Genomic DNA, 24638 nt, shown 5'->3' on the forward strand with positions numbered 1-24638 from the left:
CAAAAAAGGAGAAAAAAGGAAAATAGAAAAGGGAGAAAACCCGCGGCTACTTAAAAGAACACGAAGAGGAGCGGGGCAAGAGTGGCCGAGGGGACCGCGGGAAGAAGGGACAGACTGTGCGCTCTCGGGGCCCGGCGAGGAGGAAGGATGAGAAACGTGGTGACCGTGTGGCTGGTGGCCCTTTGCTTCCAGGCTGCTGTCCCGGTGAGCCCGCGGCGAGCGGCGGGGGGATGGCGGCGCACGTGGGGCGGCGGGGACCGGGCTGGGCCGGGCCGGTTCGGGGGGGTCGCAGGGGGCCGCCGTGAGCCGCCCGGCTCCCCCCGCCGGACAGGTTATCGCAGCGGAGCGGTGCCCTGCCCGGCCCTGCCAGGAGGGCTGCGGGGGCTCTTTGTGCTGGCGGCGGGCTCCAGCCCGGGCTGCCCCGGCAGCCCTAATTCAAACCAGACCCGCTGCGGCCGCTCCCGACCTGCCGGCGGCTCCGCCCCGCTGTGCTGCGGGGCGGGCGGCGCTGCCCGGGAACCCCCCGCTGGGGCGCGGGAGCCCCTCGGTGCGCCTGGGAATGGGGCAGGGGGCGGGGGGGGGAGATGCTCACGTCCACCCTCCGGCGTGGTGCGGGAAGGGGCGAGCCCTGAGTTTGGGCGAGCTCTCGCATGTGGCTCTTTGTGGTTCAGCTGTGGCCGGGGAGCCCTTCCCCGCGTTCCGTGGTCACGGGTGACTTCTGAAACGGCGGTGCTCCCGCCGTGCCCCTGGCACAACCGGGCTTCGAAGGGAGCTCGGGGTCGGCTGCTCCCCGATCACCTTTGTGCCCAGAGAGCTTGGCCAGCAGAGAGTACGCCCGGATGCCTTGTATTTCTGCTCGCTAAACCAAAAATCCAGGTGGTGGACTCGGCGCACGAATCCTCCGGCTCCCCTGATGCCCGGGCTCGGCAGCAGCCCTGGGAAACCAGCCCCGCTTCCCTCCCGCGCCCCGGCGTGCGGCCATCCCGGCTCCGCGCTGCCTCCAGCCCTCCGGGGCCGCCTGGGCAGCGCTTCGGAGCCATCCGCCTTTTCCCTCCCCACCGCAGTGCTCTGCTCCCCTCCTCCTGAACATAGTTACTAACACTGCGATAGTGAAGCTTGCGTTTTCTCCGAACTCCGGTGTTTCGGAGCAGCTCTCCGGGGAGGCGCAGAGCGGCTGGGTAGGGCTCGGAAAGCTCCACATCCGCGCAGCAGCTGCCGCCAGATGTCATCCATGAACAGAGGATGGCTCTGCCCCTGGAGGGCCTGTCCACGGAGATCCGGCACTGCAGCTTTGTGGAAGTGCTTTGCTTGGTGCTCCGAGTCTGTGCTGGAGGCCTGAGCTCTATCCCCAAGATTCTGGGCATGATTGGAGTCCTTGGGGACACCTCTTGGGAGGCACAAAGCTCAAGTTGCCATCCCTTTCTCCTGTGGTGAGGGACACGAGCTCGTTGCTTCCCGTGTGCCCAACCTGTGTGCGTGGCTCATGGAGTCTTCTCCTTTGGATGAGTTAGAAGGAAAAAGTGAAACATGAGGCTTTGTGTGAGCAGGCAGGATTATGAAAGTCAAAACTGGTGGGTTTTTTTTCTTTCTGAAAGGAAATAATTGATTTGAAAGTTGTCTGGAGATGAATTGCAGCAGCAGTGTGGTAAGGAGTGGCAGAACAAAGTGTGTGGCAGGAGCTAAGCTGCTCAAAGTACCTCCAGTTTCGCTGTGCCGTTCTGTCTGTGAACTCTACCTGTAGATCTGGACATGTACCCTTCTAGCCCATGTGGTAGTGAGTAGTTATGAGATGGCTAAAAATGACAAACGTGAGCGTAATGGGGAGAGGGCTCTGCTCATAGCTTCTGAATAAGCTTTCTACTGAGTAAAGTGGAAAAACTGCAGTTAATTTGCAGCCTCTCTAACGCATTTGGATAAATTTCCCCTATGATAAATATTCCTTACTAGAAACAGTAAGGACATGAAGTAAACGCTTTTCTGGAGTTTTCCTGTGCACAAGAGACACGCAGGCCTGGATGACACTTCAGATCAAGGGGTGTCCTGAGTGAACATATGGAGGAGCAGAAGCCCTTGGGGCTCTTCATGGTGACTCAGTGCTGAGGCTGTTTCCCTTCTGGTTATCACATGGCCTTTTTCCCATGTTGAAATGTCAGTGACATGAACTAAGCTGCCTTTCCCACCCATCTGGAATAATTACGCTTTTGCATCAAGTGGCAGAAAACCTCTGGAATTAGGCACAGAAAGCTGAGTGACCTTACACAGTCCTTTGCACGTACCAGATCGCAGGGCTACAGGCATGGTTGCGTTGGGTTCTTGGTGTCTGAATTATTGGAAAGGGTGCCACTGGCACATCTCTTGACCCTTGGCTATTGCTGCATGACTTGACTCATCCATATTATTGTAGAAGTAATAAGCAGGAACAAGAAAGTGGCCAAATGATAGTTGTTTTCTGAGTACTATTACCTGTAGGAATGGTTGGGGAAGTTCCTGTTCTTCAAGGTGACACTTCATTGCCCAAAACACCTTGTATGAGTGTCATTGCCCTCTGTTGTTATGATGGAGACATTGATTTCCTTGAAATAAGAAGGCTGATGCGTCTTAATGGGTTAAACTAGTTATTTTCTCAAATGGAAACTTTCACAGGGTGTAACCCTGCCAAGAAGCCAAGTGAGCCAAGGTGCATGGCCTGCTGCAGGGGGGCGGTGGGCAATCCAGGCTGTATCGTCTGGTGTCGGAGCACACTGGTGGTTAACACAAGCTTAGCAGAGCAGGCAGAACCTTTTTTCCAAGGGTGATGTCATTCCTATCTGAATGTAAACTAATTAGAAGAAATTAGGTAGTCCAGCTTACTTATTAAACGCGTACGCAGTGGATAAGGAGGAAAGACTTTCTTCTATAGTACCTTCAGAGCAGCGTCACGTTATTTATCAAGCACTATAAACAGCACTTTTCTATCTGAACACTCACTTGCTGGTGGTTACCTCCCAGTAAAATGGTGACTCTGTTGTATCTGGTCAACTCTAATTAGAGCAGAGACAAATAAGCTGTGATTTGTATCAAGTAAGGGGGCTCTGGTGCAAGTTTGTAGTCCTTTGTGCCAGGTTTCTCTCAGTTTCAAGTGGCTAGAAGAGCTAACGTTTCTAATGGCAGCACTCTGAAATTTCTGGAAACCAAACAATCCTCTCTAACAACCTGAGACAAGTTACAGCAAGTGTAAGAAACCTGTAAGCCTTCTAAAATTAAGCTAGTGCACTAACCTGAAATGTAGGCTGCTGTTTTAGCAGCAAAATTGGTCCATTTTAAGTATGAGTTTTGCATTGCTGGTGCTTAGATGTTTCCAGGTGGCCTGTGTAGCAGCACTTTGTCCTAACCTTGTTTGAACTATCTTTTGTGTCCAAGAACCATACTAATGCCTTTGAGAGGGACATTCCACACTTTTTTGTGTCATCTGGCATCCAGGGAGCTGGGATTTTAGTTGTGTCTGCTACGGAGAGGAGGAATGTTCTTGAGAGAGAGAAGATAGGACCCCTTTCCTGAGGAGGTGCTGTCAATGGTAAAATTGTAGTGCTTCAGCATTGCAGCGTTAGTATTTTTGTCTTAAATGTCTCCTACTCTTTCAACTCAGAGCTATTTACACAGCACTCCAGGACAGCTGGAGGTTGATGGACTCGCTGGGATGTAGGGTACTGCAAATGGCACTAGTCCCTCAGGACAACGTTCAGTTGATGTTAAGACACTTAAATGTAGGTGTCTATGTGTGTGCTAGGTGCCTAAGCTCTCATTATAGTCATGGCGATGTAATCAGTGGAGTCAAAGAGAGCAATTATCTGACCAGCCCCTGCACGTCTACTTCAAGGTGAGTTGCTTTGTTGGGGCTGCTTTGACTAGATCTCATTTTGCCTATAAGGGGAGCACAGACACCTTTCCTTTAGTGTCTTTATCTGAGAGCAATTTAACTCAAAGTGATCGTCTTTTTATTTGTGAAACTTTTATGGTAACTCCCTCCATAAACAAACAGACCGGACAGGTGCTGTTTCTGTGCCAAGAGAACTAGCAAAGCAGTGGGAAACACCAGCTTCCAGCTCCAACAACAGCTCTGTCCTATTCTAGCGCAACTGGATCAGCGCCTTCAAATAATGCCATAGTCTTGCTCTGCTAAAAGCTGCAGAAACGAGTAACGAGTATAGTTGGGTCCTGTGTCAGTGTTCTGAAGTGAGGAATATGAGCAGAAACATAAGTGGATGTACTTTTGGAGGGGGAGCTGAGCTGTTGAGGAGGCATCAGAGCATTTTAGTATTTGAAGGCACTGTTTATTTGTAGATTAGAAGTGAGGAACCTTTGTTACTCCCTATACTGTGATACAGGCAGTGAACTTGTGAAGTGGAAGCTGTTTTGACCAACGGTGGCAGGATATCTGGTGTTTCTTACAGGTTCATTTATGTTCTGAGCCAAGACTCTTAAAATGCAGAGAGCATGTGGTGTCTCCTTAGAAGTGCTGAGTATCAGTTTTTTTAACAGGTCTCGTAAGTCAGAGTTGACTAGTGTACTTCATTTGAACTGCTGCTCTGCTAGGCTGCTGGTGTACCGCAGAAATGAGCTTTATCTGGCCTGGCTAGAAACCTGGGACAGTGCACTTTCTACTGTGGAGATGCTAGTGGAAAAGTTACCGCATTGTGAAGTCTTACCTCAAGGTGAGATAACATTTGGACCTCCTACAAGCAACTCTTGTGGAGCAACATCTGCTAATGTGGTGGTTTCCCAACCTCGCAGTTTCTCAAGCAGTGCTTGGCTGCAGTCAACATTCTAGGTCTTGTGGAACCGGCATGGGTCCAACGGAGTCTGTTAGCTTGGGCTTCTTGCCATGTTTGACTGTAATGTTTGTATCTCGCTGCTGAGACCAGTCACACCAGTGAGTCTTGCTTTGCTGGATGGGAACCAGTGTGTTAGTGGGATTTGGATGGAGTTGGTAGCAGAACTTCCCGTTGAGTCACTGGAGCTGAAGTTACAACTGAGTCATGGAGGTGTTGTAAGTCATGGCTTTCCCTGCTAGGCTTCTAGTTTGCAACTCCTTCGGATACTGATCAGTTGAAGAACTCTTGCTGCTTCACTTAGCATCTTGCTGTTGTGTTCTCTGGCAGAACTGTTTTCCCCATTGCCCTTGTTTCTGCAATATAGTTTTCTTCAACGTCCACTCGTTTTGCCTCTTAGTGTTCATGGCTTTTCTAATAGCAGAAAGGTTTTCAGGATTGCTATGGCAGAATGACTCCTTACTAAATGAAAGGCACTGATAAAAGACTGGGAACTGCCTGCCAGCCAGCTTAAAATAATCATGGGTGTCTTGCCTCTCATGGAGGCTCTGTGTTCCGGTCATACCCCATCCTCTAACTTTTCTGCACTGCCGGTGCAGTAGCAATGTCTTGTATGCCAGTCACGGGAACAAGGGCTGGCAGTCTTGATTTTTGGCTGCAGACAGTCCCAGGCACACGCTGCTGTCAACCCACCTCTGCAAAGCACATGCAACAACTCATCTGAGTGCCCTGAGCTCCATTGCCTGAGCGTGCACAAGCCATTGCTAGAGAATGGGGATTGCTCTTTGTCTGCCTGTGACATGTGATGAGGAGCCTATTGCCTCCTAAATGGAAGAAAACTTGAACTCCATTCCATTTGTAAGGGGAGGAAGCTGAATGCTGTCTGGGCTGTACACAGGGAAGCTCTTATCATTAGTTTCTGGTGCTGGTGGCAGTACCCATCCTGGCCAGAGCTAGTCAGCAGCTCCCGTCCAGCCCTTTGCATCTAGGGATTATGAGAGGAGCAGACTGTGTATCGAAGCCAGAGGTGGGCAGGGGGGACTGGAGCCAGTCTACCATCTGGAGAGCAAGCGGTGATTAACCTAACAATTTCCAGATGAGAGCTCTTGTGATGTTCCATGTCGTAGCAGTGGTACTGCTGTGGCTGTGTTGGTAAAGAGCCTTTGCATGATCCCTGGGGATCAGACAGGCAGCTCCAGTGCTGTAGGAAGAGACTACCTGACTCTTTCCTGTCTCAAAACAGGACCCCATTGCTGCCTTTATTGTGTACTTTGAGACCAGTAGAGTGGAGACATATAAATACAGATATATATATATATATATTTATATAGAGAGAGACCTGTCCTTGTCATGTGCTTTTTGTTGACAAGCTCACAGCAGGATTGGCAGGCTGTATGCCCTGACCCCAGGGTGGTGATTTGGGAGATTCAATGCTCATGCTCTGCACAACCACAGGAACTCAGAGCAGCCTGTGCACCTACTGAAACATGAGTCTCAGGTGAGGGCATCTCTGCAGAAGAGAGAACCTGTTATCCCATTGATCAGCTGGTAGGTATCTTCTTTAGGGATAGAGCTCAAGCTTTCTTTGGTCAAGAAGTTGAGGGGTAAAAGGAGTAAAAGCCCAAACTAGAGGAACCACAGAGCTTGCTTGGATTTATATCTTACACAAACACTAATATATCCGTGTTTAAAAGAGGTGTAGATGAGGCTCTTAGTGACGTGGTTTAGTGACAGTGTTAGGTTAATGGTTGGACTCAATGATCCTGAGGGTCTCTTCCAACCAAAATGATTCTTTATGTGATATTTTTCACTCTCCTGCTATGCTCTGTGCTTATGAAACTGTAATATAGACTCTTGCACTGGCAGATTTGATGGTCAAATGAGATTAGTCCACCTCACTGGCTCTAACAGGGTGTAAGTGGCACCTACGTGCAGTGGCAAAGTGGTAGCGAAGCTTGCATCGAAACTTGCCGAACAGCCTGCAGCTAGACGGCTTTGACTGCTAAATCTCTTTCTGTCCTAACGGGAGGAATCTTCTAGATCATGACTACTTTCCCATCAGTGAACAAAGCACCCAACAAAAGAGGCTGACTCTGGCATGTCTGGGCAGTGGCAGAGGAGTGCTCTGCTATCGTGCGCTCACATCGACTGACTCACGGCCTCGAACAGCAAAGCTGCTGCCTCAATCCTCCAGCAGCATCAGCTCCGCTCTGAAGAGAGTTTGGCTGGCTAAAAGTTCCTCAGTCTGCATCTGTAGCAGCACCGAGCTGTGAGATGGTGGTGAGCTTCTTACTGCAGGAGCTGGAAGATGAGATTATGAATAATTAGAAGGTTTTACTGTAGGACCTGAAACGTGCTAAATGCTCAGTAGGTCCCCATCTCTCCAGCATGCAGCCAGAAGGGGTTAAAAGGATCCATTAAACCACCTTACACTGATTCTAATGAGTAAAACAGGCTGGACGCTACTCTTGTAGTCAACTTAAATGCTAGCGTCCCAGTCATATAGCCAGTCTTATTTTCTGACCTGTCCTTTAACACTCCCACACCACTGGATTGCCTGCTGGGGAACATTCCCAGGCGTTATTTGGGGGCAGACCAGTTGGCAAGGTTCGAAACTGTGCCAGAGATCATTCTAATAATTTGATGGTATAGATTGTATTCCAGTGCCCGAGGACATTCCCTGATGTTGTTTAATTTACTAGTATGGATGTAGCCGGTGGGTCTCTGGCAGCAGGCCCAGAATATTACGAAAACTACAGTATCCAGTAAAAGAAAGTGAAAGTTCGTAATGGGAGATCACGACTCTCATTGAAAACTGAACCTTTTCAGATGCTTCAGAAGGATAAGCAACTACTGTTCTGTCAGAAATCCTGTGGAATCAATCAGCTGAGGTTTGCAAGGTGAATACTAGAAACCTGGATCAGCAAAGCATTTTGTGTAGTAGTGGTGGTGCTGGTGTGTGCCAACCATTCAGCCTGTGCTTTTAGAACTGTCCCACAAGGTGGTCCTTCAGCATTTTATTTACTTTAGAGACAAATTGTGCTGACTAGAGTTGGTAGTCAGTGAGTAGACCCAGAAGTTTATTCATATATGAAATATCTTAGTGATGTTTGAGCAGTGTCTTACAAGTTTGATCTGTTGTTATGTCGTATCTAGCTATTCTGATGGTGCTCCTCATTAGAAACCTGTCTGAACTATGGGACATGTTGGCGTAACTTGGTACTAAAGCACCTTACCTTGCCTTGCAGTTTTTGGTATTGTTTTATTGACTTGTCTTAATGCCTGACAGTCCATCAGCAGTGGCATTAGTGGTCTCTTGTCTCTTCACAGTATAGATGTGTAAAATGCAGGGATATCCAAACCACAACTTAAGTCTTCCAGTTGCCCATATGAGGCAGAAGAGCATCTAGACTCCACTCCCCTAAACTATAACCTCCTCAACTGATTTGGTGACTGTTCTGAAACAAGGCCATGGGGAAGACAGGTGAACAAGCTGTGTACTCAAGAATGAAGGCATGAAGTGGCCGAAGGTAGTATTCATCACAGTGAGACTTGGATAACAGCTTGGATTAAAGGGAGGCTCCCTGATTTATCCTACCTTTGTAACAGTCCCTTGGTCAGGGCTCTGCTGCATAGATGTGGTACTAAACAGTGCAACCCAGTGACTTGATTAGCTTAATGTGCTAGGTGTTTGGTCAATAAATGCCTAATGTTCATTTCTGACATGAGCAGAACTATAGGTGAGTAGAGTGCAATAACAGCAGCAGGTTTTTTGGATGATTGTTTCTGATGGGAGGATTTCATTTGATGCTTCAGCTTTGAAATGATGCTTCAACACCCTCATGACTCAGCTTGGAAGTGCACCAGCCAGCTTCCATAATCTCACTGAGGTGTTGCATAATTTAACTGTAAACAGGGCAATAGTAAGCTACTGCTGTCAGAACTTTGTTTTACATGCCGGATTACCAACGCTTTTATGAACCTGAAAACAGAAACCATTAGTGTCCTAGAAAGAAGCACTGAGAGCTTCATCTCTGCACCATTTTATATGGGTAGATCACTTGCTGTATGCTTCAGTGGTTATGAGTGTGTGTATTTCTCAAAGGGTGTTCATGTAGTCTGAACTGTGTTCTGCGTTAGAGTAATTCAGTGAAATGTGGTCCAGCCATCTGGCCTACTGCTGCTTATTCCAAGGAAACTAGCAGTACCTGAAACACTTACATGCTGCTTTTCTTCAGTGGCTGCTAAGACTATGAGGAACGAAGGGGGTGATGCCGAAAGTGCCTCTTTGAGAAGACTCTTGGGATGGGGGAATGGGGTATTCCTGATCTGAGATGTGGCTCCTGCATCTGGCGGAGATGTTTCAGTTGTTTTGTGCATGGCTTAGTCAAGCTGGTGTAACTGCATCTGTTTGGCAGGGATGACTCCTGCATTATGAACAATCTAGACTTAGTCAACGCTAAGATCCTGTGGATAAAACAGACCTCATAATGTAGGGAGAGACTTGATTTCTTCACACGCATGCTGGTTTACTTGAAACTGGAAATGGTAAGGCACAGAAGGAAATGCAAAAAAAGTACACTTAGACATGTGTGTTGGTTCCTGCACCTTGGCAGGTCTTACACTGCCCTGCATTGCGTCAAACCCATAATCTAAAGCTGCTTGCACGGTCTGCATGAGTCCAGCAACTGCTGATTGAGATGTGAAAGTTCCTTCTTAGCAGACCAGCAGCTGGCTGGTGTGAGTCTCCAAACACTGGTTAGAGCTTGGCTATAGGGAGTTTGCCCAAATCAGAAGGGACCTGCTGAATGTCAACTGTTGGCTCACTTTGCTGCCCTAGTCTAACTTGTGTCTGCAGCTCCCTTGCAAATAGTTGAGGCCTTCTGCAGCAGATGGACAAATAACAGCACCAAGTGATCAGGTTGTTGGGTGTGACTGGTCCTGCCATCTGGTGCACATGTGTGAGATGGAGACTGGGGTGGTGTCTGTTCAAGCCAGGCAGCTCTTTCTGGGTGCTTCCAGTTCCCTGATCCATCAGCTCTTCAATGTGGGGTGTGCCTGAAAAGGGTTGTTGGTGATGCCATAACTAAGAAGCTGGGTAAGGGATGTATAATGACATCCAGCATTCAGAGGTATCAGATGTCTGGGATGTGCATATAGAAAATACAGATTGTTAGCAAAACAGCATTTCACAGGCACTGGAGACTTCGTTGTGCCTCTTTCTGGGGGAAATGTAGAGTTTACAAAAGCAATCAAGAAGGCCTGGTCTTGGATTGTTGGGTCTCAGGCTGGTTTTGCTGTAACTTTATGTAACCAGTCAGAATACCTTGTCACCTTTTCGTGTTGTTAAACTGTTTGTAGGTTTAAATAGTCTCAATCGGTTTACCAACTAACCTGCTTTAGCTGAGATGTTCAGTTATCCAGGTTTGAGTTCACCTTTCTGCTGAGGCTTAAATAACTTCCTAGCTGCTAGGAACCAGAATTGCTGCCAGTAAACCGGTAGTTTGGTGATACACTAGGGATTTTTATCTGAAACTTGGATTTCAGTGACCTAGCGCAGCACTGCAAGCAGTTTGCTGAAATTAGAAACACATATATGTATCACAAATAGAGTAAAAATGCTTCTGTGATCCTTCAAGATCTTACAGCTTTGCCTCTTGGCTCCTTGGCATATTTGCACCAGGTAATTGCTAGAATTCAAGGAGGAGAAGAGGGTAAACTTCCAGGATAGGGATAAGAACTTGGGCTTTCTCCTAGCCATGTGCCTGGATACCAAAAGCTGTTGCACTCAGTCTTGCCTGATAATAATTCCTGGAGGCAGGAAAATACTCCTGGCTGCACGTTGGCTTTCCTTCCTTGGGTGAAGCCAAATGGCTTCTTCCCCTCCAGAATACTGTGCATTATGGTGATGAGGTTGCTTCTGACTTCTGGGAGCACATCTGCCCAGGTCGGAGCACTCGTGCAGCTGTAGTGTTGCTTGTGGTAGTCTGCTGATCACACAAAAGCTGCCATGGAGCTCATTTGAAATGGGTAGTAGTTCTACCAGCTACATTGTAGGGCATTTATCTCCAGGAAACAGGCTCACCTAGAACCAGAGGTGCATACAGGTTTTCCTGGTGCTGCTGAGAGACATTGGTGATTCACAGTGTGCCACCAGCCTCAGTTGAAGACTAGAGATGCCATAGACCAAGTCATGCTTTCCTACAGACACGTCTCTGATTTCTGAGCTGAATGGCTGAAGATTAAAAGATCAAGCTGGGCTCCTTCGGATCAAAGCCTTTGAACTGCCTCTTGTGTCCTGACGTGGGTGTGCTGCAGGCTTGTGCTCCGTTCCGCAGCAATGGCCTCAGCAGGAGGAGCCTGCGGGGCTGAGCCTCTCCGCATCCTGGCACATGGCCTACAGCTGCATGCTGACCGGTTTGAGCTGACAGACTGACGGGAAGGGGACTATCTCAAATGGGACAAATGCAGACACTAGCTGCTTTGCAGCTCCTGCCTCGAACCTAGTCTCGGACTACATTCATCAGTCTCAGGGCTGCAGTGCTAACTGGTCTGCTGTACTGGGAGCTCTGTGGTTTCTGCTGCTTGCATCAAGAGTAGTGTGGCCAGGGCAGTGATTGTTCCACTCTACTTGGTGCTGATGAGACCTCACCTTGAACCCTGTGTTCAGGTTTGGGCCTCTCACTACAGAAAAGACATTGAGGTGCTGGAGAGAGTTCGGAGAAGGGTGACGAAGCTGGTGAGGGGTCTGGAGCACAAGTCTGATGGGGAGCGGCTGAGGGAATTGGGGCTGTTTAACCTGGAGAAAAGGAGGCTGAGGGGAGACCTTATCACTGTCTACAACTACCCGAAAGGAGGTTGTAGCATGGAGGGGGTTGGTCTCTTCTCCCAAGTAGCAAGTGATTGGATGAGAGGAAATGGCCCCAAGTTGCACCAGGGAAAGTTCAGATTGGATATTAGGAAAATTTTCTTCACGGAAAAGGTTGTCAGGCATTGGACCAGGTTGCCCAGGGAAGTGGTTGAGTCACCATCCCTGGAGGTGTTTAAATGATTTGTAGATGAGGCCCTTGGGGACATGGTTTAGTGCTAGAGTTAGGTTATGGTTGGACTCAATGATCTTAAGGGTCTCTTTCAACCAAAATGATTCTGATTCTATTCTTAGCTTTATGGGGAGAGGAGACTGTCTTCTCCAACCCGTTCATGCTGTCGAGAAGCAACTGGGCGGACCGAAGCCCGCTATTGCACTTGCCAGGAAGTCTTGGTGGTTCTGCAGTGAGTGTCACTCCGGTGACAGTCCTCAGTGCTGATCCTGTAAGACCGGCTGAGTGGCTTGCAAGAGATGGGGCGAAGAAAGGAATTTGCACACAGCTGCAAGCAAGCCTGTTCATGGCAACAGAGGTCACTGCATGGATTGAGATAACTGGGCAAGAATAGTGACTGCTTTTGCTGAGACCACTGTTGAGGACATAAGGTCAATGTGTTTATATGTGGTGGAGGGCAACACTCCAAGACAAAGTCCAGTCTCCCTCGAAGTGGTTATAACTGTTGATTACTTGTCTGAGGCGAGTTGCTCAGCTTCACCTGCCTGAAATCCCCAGCAGGGGCTGCGTGTGTCCTGTGGCCATCCTACATGGTGTGAACTAACCAGGTCGGGATACGTGGTAGCCAGCAGGCACGTGCTTGTGCTGCTTGGTGGGGAGGAAGAGGCAGCAGGGACCTTGGATCCTGTCACTCTCAGTTTCTTCTTCCATCAGAAGGATCATGTTTATCTGTGTTGCAGTTACTAGTGTACATGGCTAGTGCGTTTTGGGCTACTGGAGTCCTTTGCTAGATGGGTTTCCGTTTCATAAAGATGTTCTGACCTTATTTTGTCAGGGTTCCTGGGACAGGCAGCCCATCACTGGCTTTGTCTGAAACTAAACAATTCACCGTCTGTTCTTTTCTGAACAAGCAGATGAACTGGCTGTTGCTGTAAGACTGAATCTTCTCAGCTGGTTTTGCCATGCTAGAAAGTAAAAAGTACCAGTGACTTTATGTCAGAGGGTTTTAAGACCAATTAGATTTGTCCAGTCTGGGATTATGCAGGTCACTGCTCACCTCTTAAACCAGCTGAAATGGATTGAAATTAGTTCCTACCTACTTTGCACAGCTCTTGGAGGCTATATATTGACCGTGGCTTTCTTGTGCTATCTGAAGAAATGAATACCTGAACTATCAAGCCTGTTAAAGAGCTGCAGGGAAGGCTCTTTAAAGAAAAGCAGTTAACAGCATAAAACTGAACTGGCTGCTTCTCATGAGATTGGCTGCAGGGAAAAGAGCTGGCTCATTAGACCGCATCTTCAAAACACAGGCTGCCTTGAACATGGGAGACAAAAGATATCCCGCTTTTGGCCATGTTGTGACAACTTTCATCTGCCACTGGTTCAGAGTTGAGTGCTTCTTGTGCGCCACATCTGTGGATGTGTTGACTTGTCAGTGAGGTTCAGTCACTGGCCTGGGCTGTATGGGTAGGCTGGAAGGAGCAGGTTGGCATGAGTGAAAACCATGTGTAGTAACTTACTTGTTTGATGTATCCTCCAGGTGAAAAAGCAGGAGCACAGACTCTTAACTTGCCTCTCTGTATTCCTGAAGGACTGGCCAGACTTCTGGTGGAACTGGCTGAGAGAATTAGGAGGCAGCTCAGCTCTTGTGCGTCAGAGCTGACGTGGTGCTCTGTACACTCCCAGCAGTGCACACGGCTCTTGTGTGTTTGCCGCTGATGCTCTTGTGTGTTTGCCGCTGACGCTGTGTATGTTGCGTGGCCATGGGCTTCCCTGGCTGTGGAGTCTGTAGCCCTGTTGGACTCCAGCTCCCTCTGGCTTGGCTCAGCCCTCTCTGCTGAAGGACACGCGATACACTCCTTGTCCAGTGCTTAATGGCAATTGCACTGGGCCTCCTGTAAAGTTCAGGTGGCCCAAGACAGAAGTAGGACTACTGCCTTTTTGATGAAGACATTTATCTAACCTTTGCTGCTGTGTTTAGGAGGTCAGGGAGGACTTAAAACACTGTTGTCAGACTTTGTTCACAATGGATGAGGTTTGTTTCAAATGCTCTGCAGAAGAGAACGCTCCCTACAACCCCTCTCCTTGCTGCTTTTTGTACAAACCTGCGCCACACTTTGAGTCAGCCTCTGGTTTGCACGTTGCCTGCGGTCTGAGGGTGGCGATGCCCCTTTCCAGGATGCGTGGCGGTGACAGGGTTTTGCTGGGCAGATGACTGAACGTCAGCACCCCGGAACCCTGGCTGTGATTCTGTATGAATTACTTTAGCAGCCCTGGCTGCCGCGCTCTGCCCTGTGCCAGTACAAACACTTGTGCATTCATGCACCGAGCAGGATGGAGGAACTGGTCCTACTGGAAAATTCTTTGACTGATATTTTCTCCCTTCCCCTTTTTTTTTTTTTAACCGGACCAGTTTCCTGATCTGGTTCACTGTGTGAGATGAACAACAATGCAGGGGATGGTCCAGGCAGCATGAAGTGACACGTTCTCGTGGGAGGTGGTAGTTTAAAGGGCCCCGCTGCAGAATGTGAAACCCAACCTGCTGGTGACAGGCTGGCTCATTTTCACTCTTGGCATGTTGATTGCTGTGTTTCAACCCTACTTAATTAAACAAGTTGGCCTGTCACAGTAAGGAGAAAATGTAATGCTAATTGTGTAGTGGTGTGGTACTTATCAGGTGAGTCTCTAAGAAGTATTGGGACCATAGCTGCTGTGCTTATGGAGTAGCTGGATGCTCTTCTTCCTTGGACACTGCATCTTTTTCAAAGGATCAGTGAATGCTTCTACATCTGCGGTCACAAAATTTGGCAGAAAAGGAGGATCGCAGAATCACAGTATGGCTGGGGTTGGAAGGGATCTCTGAAGATCATCTTGTCCAACCCACCTGCTAAAGCAGGTTCACCAGAGCAGATCACACAGGAATGTGTCCAGGTGGGTGTGGATGTCTCCAGAGAAGGAGGCTCCACAACCTCTCTGGGCAGCCTGTTCCAGGGCTCTGGCACCTTGAAGAAGTTTCTCATATTCAGATGGAACCTCCTGTGCTTCAGTCTGTGCCCATTGCCCCTCATCCTACCACTGGGCACCACTGAAAGGAGTCCGGTCCCATCCTCTTGACACCCACCCTTGAGATACTGATAAACATAATCAAAGTGTAGAGGACAGCGAGCAGAGTTCACAGTCTATTTTGTTCTTCCCACAGTGGAATAGATCCTAAAAGCTCTCATTCTGTTTTGAGTAGGTGTTGGACGGTGTTTCACTGTCCCCCGAGCTGAGTGCCAAGAGGTACCTACTGTGTGATGATCAGGTGGTTCATGCTTCAAACAAAAGCAACTGCTGTTGCAGTGAGGACCTCTCCCTCAAAGATAGTCCCTTTCTTAAGTCCTCAGCCAAAAACACGAGGCCAGTAAGAACTCAACCAAAATTTTCCAGATTTCTTTACACTAATAATGATTTGATAGAGAAGCAGCCAGATTAACTTGCTGCTACAATGGTGCTTGCCTTGCATTACCCTGTAATTTTCACTTGAGAGCTGCCTGACCATGTCCCTGTGGAAGGAGCATCCTGTGAACCACTAACCAGCCTTAATCCAGATGGCATAAAAGGATGGATGGACAAGTGGGGATGCTGAAGCCTGTTGATACACAGCAAAAGCTCATTGAAGGAGGGGGAAAATGACACCATCTGAAATAGGGAGGGCAAATAGTTGTAATGCTTTGTGCAGCGTTGATTGGAACACTAGCCAGGGACAAAATGTTGCCTTAAATCTACACTACCCCGTTCACGAGCTGTTTGTGGGATGGTTTGAAGGTTTCTTTCTGCTCTTTGGCCTGCACTGTTAGTCTGTGTGTTTGGCTGTTGTAGGAAGATAACTACTCCATTAACCAGCAGGGTCACCAAGCAGCACTGGTGTTTATCCTGAGCAGTGGAATAACTGGAGAAACAACTGGAAGAGCCATTAGCTGAGATGGTGCCACATTGCCACTGACTTCTGCTGTAGCAGACGTGGCACGCAAGCTTCATGTCTGACTTGCCGCATAAAAGCGTCAGTTCTGTTTCGGCTACTCCAGGATTTATGGCTGGCTGTTAAATTGAAGGTGTACATGGTCAACTTAATGTTAGCAGTCCTTGCGCCTGCAGAAGGAGGATGCTGTTTTGTTTTAGGGTTGGATTTTTTTACCTTAAACGTTTAAGTTGTCTGAAAACCATGGACATCTGGGACTGGAGTTAATTATATGTGGGCTATTAACTGCAGAATATCAAGGTTCAACAGAGATAAAATTTCTTTCAGCAGGTGGTTTTGTCTTCCTACACACTAATACCAATATTTTGAGGTCAGAAGCTCTTCAGGCTGTTCTGCCTCAGCTAGCATTTCTGTGAGAGGGTCTAGCTCTGCTTTTCAAGATATAGAAATAGGTGAAAGACAAACCTTTCTGTTGAGTTTATTTTAGAGCTGTTCAAATCCTTGTGAACATCTTTTCTAGATGCTTCAGTGTTCTATTGGTAGCCAACTAGAGAGCAAATGCTTGTCTTGTTCTTATATGTCTCTCTTAAACAAGAACAAACCGTTGGTTTTGCCTCCCATAAAGTTGGAAGAATCTTGCAGGATGCTTAGGAAGGTGCTTTAGGTGGGAGAGCTCATTACAGGTCATTCATTTTCAACTGAATAAGAAGGATTTATTAGGAGAAACAAATGTGGAAATTTAACAGCATTATTGAGATAATGGATGATTTCAAGTGTTTTTGACACTGCTGTAATAGGCTGATCACTAACTGGGATTAATAAGAGCGGGATACAAATTATCCTTAATCTAGTTCAGGGCTTGTAGCAGCTTGTGGCAAAGCCAGTGTTTTTGCTCACATCAAAGAACAATCTGAAAAAAAAGCTGCTTCCTTTTACATATACCATGGCTGCAAATTAAAGAAATGTGGTTCCCAGTTTGGGTGCGGTGAGATCAACTAATAAACTACAAATCTCCCCTTTGTCGTGAGAGAGTATTCCAGATCTGGGCTCTGGCAGGAGGGAGCTCTGGCAGCTGAAGGGATAAACACAGAAAGATTCATGTATTGGGACTGCAACCAACATAAAGACTAAAGAATAGTTAGAAATGATGTTTTAAAAATGAAAAAAAAAAAGACTGGAGTACGTCAGACTTCTGGAGCCTATAATATCGCTAATGATTTGTGAAAGCCTGGCCCATCCTTGATTAATTGAAGGTACTGCTAAGCAGCATTCTGGTCGTCCCAGCTGAACTGAATAACTATTTTTCTGCAACAACAGAGTGCTCAGCCAAAGCAGAGGTTCAAAGTCTCCGTAGCGTTTCCCCTCAACAGGCTGCTTTGATACTTGGGAAGGGAGTCTTCCACTGGTTACTGCATATCAAAAAAATGCTCTTAAAAATGTTACCCCTCACATGCAACTGAATTCAGTGATAGAAATCAAAAGGACTAGGCAAGTATTTCTAATCAGTTGTCTGAGCTACTTAATAAATAAATAAACCCAAAACCACTATTAAAAGAATACTATATTGGTAAGCAGTAAAAGCAACATGTTGTAGGTACAGTATAAGAATTGAAAGTCTTTTGGCTAGAATACATGAGATACCATCAGAGATCCTTCAAAAGATCAACTGTCTGAACTTAAATGTGTTCATCCAGCCTCTCTGGCATCAATTACAATGTGAATGGTCCATAAATACTCTCAGTGGACTGAACAATAAACTGGATGATGATGGAAGTAATTTTAAAAGCATGTCCACGTTAGCTGATTCTATCTGACAGTCCCATAAAAAAACTTTGAGCTGAAGCAGTGCAAAGTTGTTGGTGGAGCAATCTTGCTTTAAGATGGAATTTATTTTCTGCACTTTTCATACGATAGCACAATCTGGTGATTCAATCCGTGTTCTGCGCCCCTAATCCTTTTGACTAATCAAAACCTTTCTCATTGGTGTAACTCTGCTGCAATAAAAGGTCATGGAAAAGCCTTGACCATGAGGTGTTTGCTGTCTGAACAGCACAATCCCTCTTCCTGATGCAAACCCAAATTAGTTCAAGCCCTTCCGATGCTGTCCTGTGTCAGTGTTTTATGTTAACCTTGCTGTGTCTGAAATCCTTCAGCAGCAGATCATTATAGCAGCATGACCTTTCTGCACTACGTGTATTTTGTGGTATTTCTGTGGTGCCATAGGGAAGGTTACTTACTGCCTCTCATGCCTATTGAAGCTGCAGTCCATGCAGCAAGAAGTGTAGTCTGTATATAACTGTGCAGTTACATAAATTGGGCAAACGTTCCTTAATGCTCACGTGTCATGAAATTTGATCATGTCATGAAGTTACATCACTTTGTGGATATTCTGACTGTGCGTAATCCTACACTGTCCCTTGAGTATTTGGGGCAAAGAAAGTCCTTCTCAAATTCCAGGCCTCAAACTACCTGGTAAAATGCTGCAGCTCCCATGGGAGCAGCCTGAAGCAAGATCCTTTGGGGACAGCTAAGTAGAAGGACACATCTAATGCATCTTCACTAAGTTCTTATATAAAGCTGTGGAAAACTTTTTGAGTCCGGAATCATGTCTTCTGTTCTCTTGAAATACAGTAGCCAGCCTCAGGGGACAGGAACCGATCGGAATCTGCCTTCATGTTTGAATGCAGCTGGGCAACTCCACACTGGAACAGCATGGGCTTCCATTGGTTTAGACTGGGCTTCACTGGACTCTCCTCCTCTGAGGAGGACCTAGCTATCCCTGCTCAGATACAGAAATCAAACGAGGATTCAAACAAGTACATGGTGAAGGTTATGGAGAAGCAGAATACGCAGCAGCCTGGGGAAAGGCTAAAAGCTCAGGTGTGAGGAGAAATCTAAGGGTAGGCTGGTTGGACGTGCTTAGATACCAAGAAAGGAAGTGTGGCATGAACAAGCCTCACCTGTGAACACCACAAGGGGAAGGGGTGCTGGTTCCATAGTTAAGATCAAGAGCTGCTGTTTCACTTCCTGACAGGCTGTGATCCTTTCAGGGGTGTTGCGAAGGTCTGCAGACCATCACATCTGTCCAGGTGTTCTTGGAAATCCTGCATGAGCTACCCCTGAAGATTCAGATTTGAAGGAAGTTAGTCTGATCTTAGATATGAGTGTATGGTGACAGGTCTTAAACTGCATTGACAGGCCTTTTCTTCAATAAAAAGTTGGAGAGATTGTTTTCTAAGTGTTGCAAGGTAGAGTCTCTCCACTGGGAGGAGAATGCACCCTCTTTTGCAATGAGTCCCCCTTTTGCACTTAAACTCAAGCTGAATGGGAACAAAGGCTTGTGCTTGCAATTGCCAGTGCAAGAAAGGAGGGAGGAAAATGGTCCCCTAACCCCACATCAACCAAAATGGTACAGTTTCTGCAGTCTGACTTTACTTCTAAACGTACTGGAAAGGAAGCTCAAGGGAGCAGACTGAGGGAAGCCTGGTAGTTATTTCCATATTCTTTCTGCACCAACAGCTCATACTCTTTAATATGTGAAGTGTAGTGATATCAGCTTGTGTGAGTCACTGACCTTCGACTCAAGAAGGAAAATATACAGGAAGTACGTATTTGACCTACTTTCCATGGGTGAGTGCAAAAGCACAGTGCAAACAAGCAGGGACAAATCTAAAAATCCAAATTACCTCATGACATGCAGCTAAAAGAATCGAAAGGCAGTTTCTTCTCAGAAATTACTCTAGAAATATGCTTGCAGAAGCTTGAGGAAAAGTGTTTTGTGTGTGTTTGGTTTTTTTCCTCTCTCTTTTTTCTCTCTAGTAGAGAAAGTGCTAAGAAGCGTAATGTCTATATGAGGGGGGTTGTTGTTGTTGTTGTTGTTCTTCTTCTTCTTACTTCTTTTGTTATTAAAAAAAACCCCAATCATCTAACTGCAATGGTCACCCAGAAGGGGTGAGCCTGATTAGATTGGTAACAGCTTGCATACTTCTTTGTTTTCAGGGAGGTCAAATCTAATGGGCTAGTTAACCACCTTGGAAACCAGTTGTTCTATGGAAATGTGGTGAATGGATAAGGTTTTAAGGATTGAAGAGATGGGATGAACTTAGGTACCTTAAAAGAATCAAAAGGAGACAGGACAAATAAATACAGCTATGTAGGTAATAAAGTGACAATGAGACAGCTCAATTGCTTTGTTTGACAGATTATAGTAGTGCCAGTAATTTCTTCCTAGGATGAAAATTTGTGTTATTTTTAAGTGACACTGTGTTAATGTGAGCTAGAGGAGTACAGTGGGCCTGGGTGCAAAGCTGGCCAGAATATATTTTTTTACATAATAAAATGAGATTTCACACTCTTGGTAAAACCATCATCAGCTTGGATGGTGCAATGCAATATCTCCTATTGCAGATGGGGCAGTGCTGGCAAGGGATGATGAGGCCATCTTGAGGATGGGATAGAAGTCAACATTCTGGAAAATGGAGACTGTCGTTGGATGGGGAAAGATGAAATTCCGAAGAAATTACTTACAGGGCTTTGATTTGCAATGTGAGAAGGGAAAATGACAGGTCAGGTAATGGTAGCCCTGCAGGAATAAACCTGGGGCTGGTTGTGAGCTGAGAGTCAAGCATGTTGTACCGACAGGAACAGCAAGTGTGTACAGCAGAGGTCAACAAGATGCTTGAAGTAATCACTCTGCTTCACTTAGTGTTGTTTTCTTGGGATATCCCAAACAGCTTTGAGCATTGTGTGTCATGACAAACAGGTGCAGCAGACCAGGGGTTTGGTCTCTTGTTTCAGCAGTTGAACTTCTATGTGGGCTAGTGCACTCCTTGAAGCATAAATGGAGAAAGGTCAGGGCTGTGTTCTCCTACACGGAAGGCTGGCTTCTATCTCAGGACTTAGTCTGAGTGCCCGCACTGATAAAAAGAGTATCTCATTCTACTGCCAGTTAGATGCTGTGGTTTTAGGTACATGATCAGTGCTGGAAGGGCTCAAAAAGTCAGAACTTGAAGCAGAATGGTTGTGTTGTGTGAGGACTGAGCAGCAGCTGCTACCAGGATGCAGCTCTGAATGGCTTCCTCGCTTGCTTCTTCCCCAAAGCAAGTGCAGCCTGGAAGCAGCGCAGAGAAGGGAGGCAGCAAGACTGGCCTTTCCAACACCAAACAGACTAACCAAAGCTACTCTTTTGGGGAGGGGGAACAGAATAAAGAAAGATGAGAAAATGTAATCTGAACAAATAAAGTTTGCGTAACCTTCAGGAGCCTTTAGAGGACTCTGCACAAGCAGCATGATAACTTCAAGTAATCTCATCACTAACCAAGCTTTTCCCTTTTTCTTTAAAGCAAACTACAAATTTGAACCTTCCTCCTGAAGATCTCGATTCATCTGGTGATGATGACGATGGGTTCTCAGGTTCAGGTGCAGGTGAGTTATTAGCACTCGTACTGATAGTGCTTGATCCTTCCAGAATGTGGCAAATGAGACGCTGATGAGCATCCAAGCTAAAAGAGGAGGAGGGAGGAATCATACACAGCCCTGCCTCAGAATATGAGAATTAGGAACAGAGAAAGAACCTAATCTATTCATCTCGTATTGCTTCAGATACTAACAATTAGCAGAAAGTGAGTTGTAGGAGACTTGAAAGGGACCAGAAGCAGGTATATTCCATGTCACTGCTAATACGAGACACTGCGTGAAGAATGTTATGAAATTGGAATGATTCTTTTCTCATGGGGAAGAGAGACCATAAGAAGGGCCTTTATCCTTTCTTACGAGCTGGTAGGAGATACCATTTGAGGGTGTGTAAACCCCAACCTGCCGACATGCATCAAGTGCAAATTTTATCTGTCATCAGATGTGCAAGTTCCCATGAGTCATAATTTTTTAGAGTTTGAATAAAGGAGTTTTAGGGTGGTGAAAAAGTCTATCAGAATAATTACTAAACTGCAGAGAGAGACCTTTGGTGTTCAGTGCTAAAGTTAAGGAGATGCTACTGAGGCAAGAACAAGCTATTGAAAGCTAAAGCATGCTGTCCTGCCTCCTTCCAGCCACATGCTTGTATTTTAGATTAAATTCTGCAGGAATAAGACCCTGAAATCACTGCCAAATGTGCCAGTGACTAAAGATACTGAGTAAATGGGTGACTGCTTTGAATGACATAAAAGATCTTCACGAGAAAAGAGTCAGATAACTATCCTGAGCAACAAGTGTACTGGAAGCAGACGTCCCCCTCGTCAACTTGCCAGCAAACAGATGAGCACTTGTGCCTCAGGGAGAAGCAGATGACTGTCAAAGTATTGCTGAGCAGTGCGTTGGTCTGCCCCTTCCTTATTCCACTGAAAAGAATATAAGGAGTTACAAACTGAACTGCTGTTATGACAAAAATTGGCTATGCAGGTTAGGCATCCTGTGTAGGCCAGCACCCTGTTAACAGGTCTCTAAACTGGCCAAGGATAATATTTTGTTTTGTTTTGCAGGTCCCCTGACTGACCAGGCTCTCGCCCGGAGAATCCCAGGAGAACAGACTAATTCCTCATTACTGGCAATGCCAACGGATTTCAATGAAGAGACGCTTCCTGGGATTGAGAGCCGAACTGAAAAGGAAATAACCTCTCCTTCTGCAACTAGCAGTGTAGTGACAGAGGAGCCAGTTGTAGCTGTGAAGGACGAAGGGCCTGTCATGGGCTTACCTGATGAGAAGCCAACAAATGATGCAGTTACAACAGTGAGAAGCCCCACTACTCACTTCCCTTCAGTGGTTCATGTAACTCCTTCAGAAATCTCAGCCACGGTCCATGAGCAAGAACCTCAAATCCCCAGTTCTGATGTGCCAGACACTAAAGACGTGCCTGAGCCCCACTCTACAACTCATCACGAGGGAGATATCGCTGCCAACCCCACGACAACAGCTCCAAAGGATGTTGTTCCTACACAAGAGGAGGTTTCTGAAGATGGTTCTGGAGACCCGGTGAGGACTAACAGCTTTGACATTCTTTCCAGGGAGATGGCTTTAGTAGTGGGTGGTAAGTTGGTTTTGCAGGAAAGGGTGGTAATTTGTCAAAAATAATGTTTGACTTAATATGTTATATCGGTGTGGAGGGTTTTAGATGAAGAAAAAAATAAGCTGTGGAAAGTCTCCAGTAAGAGACATGGGAAACATGAATAACCTGCCTTGTATGTTCCAACAGGGAGACTTCATCTTGACTAAAGATGAGGATTTGGTCCCCACGCAGAACTCAGAAGTACCACATGACTCTGAGAGGAATGCCAAAGCAGCAGGAGCCGCAGGAATTATGGATAGAAAAGAAGTTCTTGGAGGTACCTGATATTCTAGATCTCTAGCTGGTAAAAGCAGACTCTCATAGGAGTCTTGCAGGCAGCAGAAGCTGCAGTTCTGCAAATACATCTCTGAGCATGAAAGCAACCCTTTTATATTACAGCTTTGAAATGAGGGTCCTGATTTATGATTCTGTGCTGTCAAATCCCTAACAGGGGCAAATATTAATCTGCTAAGAGCAAAGCAGCCACTGCTAGTTACCTGGAATTTTATATTGAAACCTATTCAGTTGCTTTTTTCAAAAATTAGAGTGAAACTGCTCTAATGCTGCCTGGGTCAAATTACTAGAGTTGAATAACGATGTCTTGCATGATTTGCAGTGTGACCTGGTGTGGTACATGAGCAAGGTCTTAGTAACGGCAGGATGACTGGTTTGGGGGGGGACAACGACACACAAAAGGACAAATTAATTTCTGGAAGTCATGAAGTCAGGAACTGCACTTTAAGGAACAATCTGGAACTTAGAATCATACCAATATTGTGTGGTGTGGCATCTAGAGTAATTTGTGGCCTTTTTTTCCCCTTCTAGGTGTTATTGCTGGAGGACTAGTAGGCTTGGTGTTTGCTGTGTTTTTAGTTGCATTTATGCTGTACAGAATGAAGAAAAAAGATGAAGGCAGCTATTCACTGGATGAACCAAAACAGTCTAACGGAGGATACCAAAAACCACACAAACAAGAAGAATTCTATGCATAAACACTGATCTTCAGGACACTTCTTATTCCACCTCTCTTGGACTATTCTCTCCCTGCACGTGGACCTCCTAGTGTGCTTTGCGTTAAACTTAAGCCATATGATCATTGGGTTATCTGCCCTTACCACTTTGCCATTGGAAATTTTATAACTACAAAGTAGATCTGGATTCATTGAACATTCCCTGCTTTCTTGCACAACTTTATTTTATTTTATTTTTTGGTTTTTTAAACAGAAGTGGGACTTACTTTGGTTTATCCTGAAGACTGCTGGGGCAGGCGGTGGGGAGAAGATAAGGGAGCACTGTATGTATAAACCTCTTGATATTTAGGGAAAGGGCTAGCAAGAATAAACGATTATCAGTGCTCGAATTCTGTATAGCAGTGATCCTTCCTATTTAACTCATAGATATGTCTCTTAAGTGTAACAAATGTCTGCGCTGGGCAGATGTTTGGTACGCTGCAATCCTCTAGCTCTTTCTAACTGCCGTATTTGGAGCACTTAATGCCTATGAGACATCAAGCTGAATATGATTTCTAGTGAAAAGAGGTGTGAGGGGCAGGGTAAGCAAATGACTGTCACATGATTTAAAGTAACTTACATTTTGGAAGCATTATCCCATACTCAGAACAAGCTCCTAAGCAGTTGGTGCATACACTGATACAAAACACACCCCAAAGACCCCCAAACTAAGCGGAGAGTTCATTTTGCCAGTCGCACTGGATTGTCCCACCACCCTCTTGCTCTTTTGAGGCTTAGGTAAGGAACAGATTTTTCTAAGCAGTCTCATCTCAGACATT

The 24638-nt window shown here is 46.3% G+C and overlaps 1 protein-coding gene across 1 annotated transcript; it reads left to right on the forward strand.

Moving 5' to 3' along the window:
• SDC1 (syndecan 1) lies at positions 1 to 24192 on the forward strand. The gene is made up of 5 exons (XM_080342768.1): positions 1 to 204; positions 21152 to 21233; positions 22286 to 22776; positions 22997 to 23126; positions 23675 to 24192. The coding sequence occupies exons 1-5, from the start codon at positions 148 to 150 to the stop codon at positions 23839 to 23841; spliced, it is 927 nt and encodes a 308-aa protein (XP_080198894.1). The 5' UTR covers positions 1 to 147; the 3' UTR covers positions 23842 to 24192.
• Positions 24193 to 24638: the final 446 nt, after the last annotated feature.

This window comes from Nesoenas mayeri, assembly GCF_963082525.1.
Source record: "Nesoenas mayeri genome assembly, chromosome: 3".
Classification (NCBI taxonomy): Eukaryota; Metazoa; Chordata; class Aves; order Columbiformes; family Columbidae; genus Nesoenas; species Nesoenas mayeri.

Excerpts from the sequence above, each read along its gene's own strand:
- SDC1 (XM_080342768.1), top strand. The coding sequence starts at position 148 with ATGAGAAACGTGGTGACCGTGTGGCTGGTGGCCCTTTGCTTCCAGGCT. Across the intron at positions 205-21,151 it reads GCTTCCAGGCTGCTGTCCCG|CAAACTACAAATTTGAACCT; the intron begins GTGAGCCCGCGG and ends TTTTCTTTAAAG. Across the intron at positions 21,234-22,285 it reads GTTCTCAGGTTCAGGTGCAG|GTCCCCTGACTGACCAGGCT; the intron begins GTGAGTTATTAG and ends TTTGTTTTGCAG.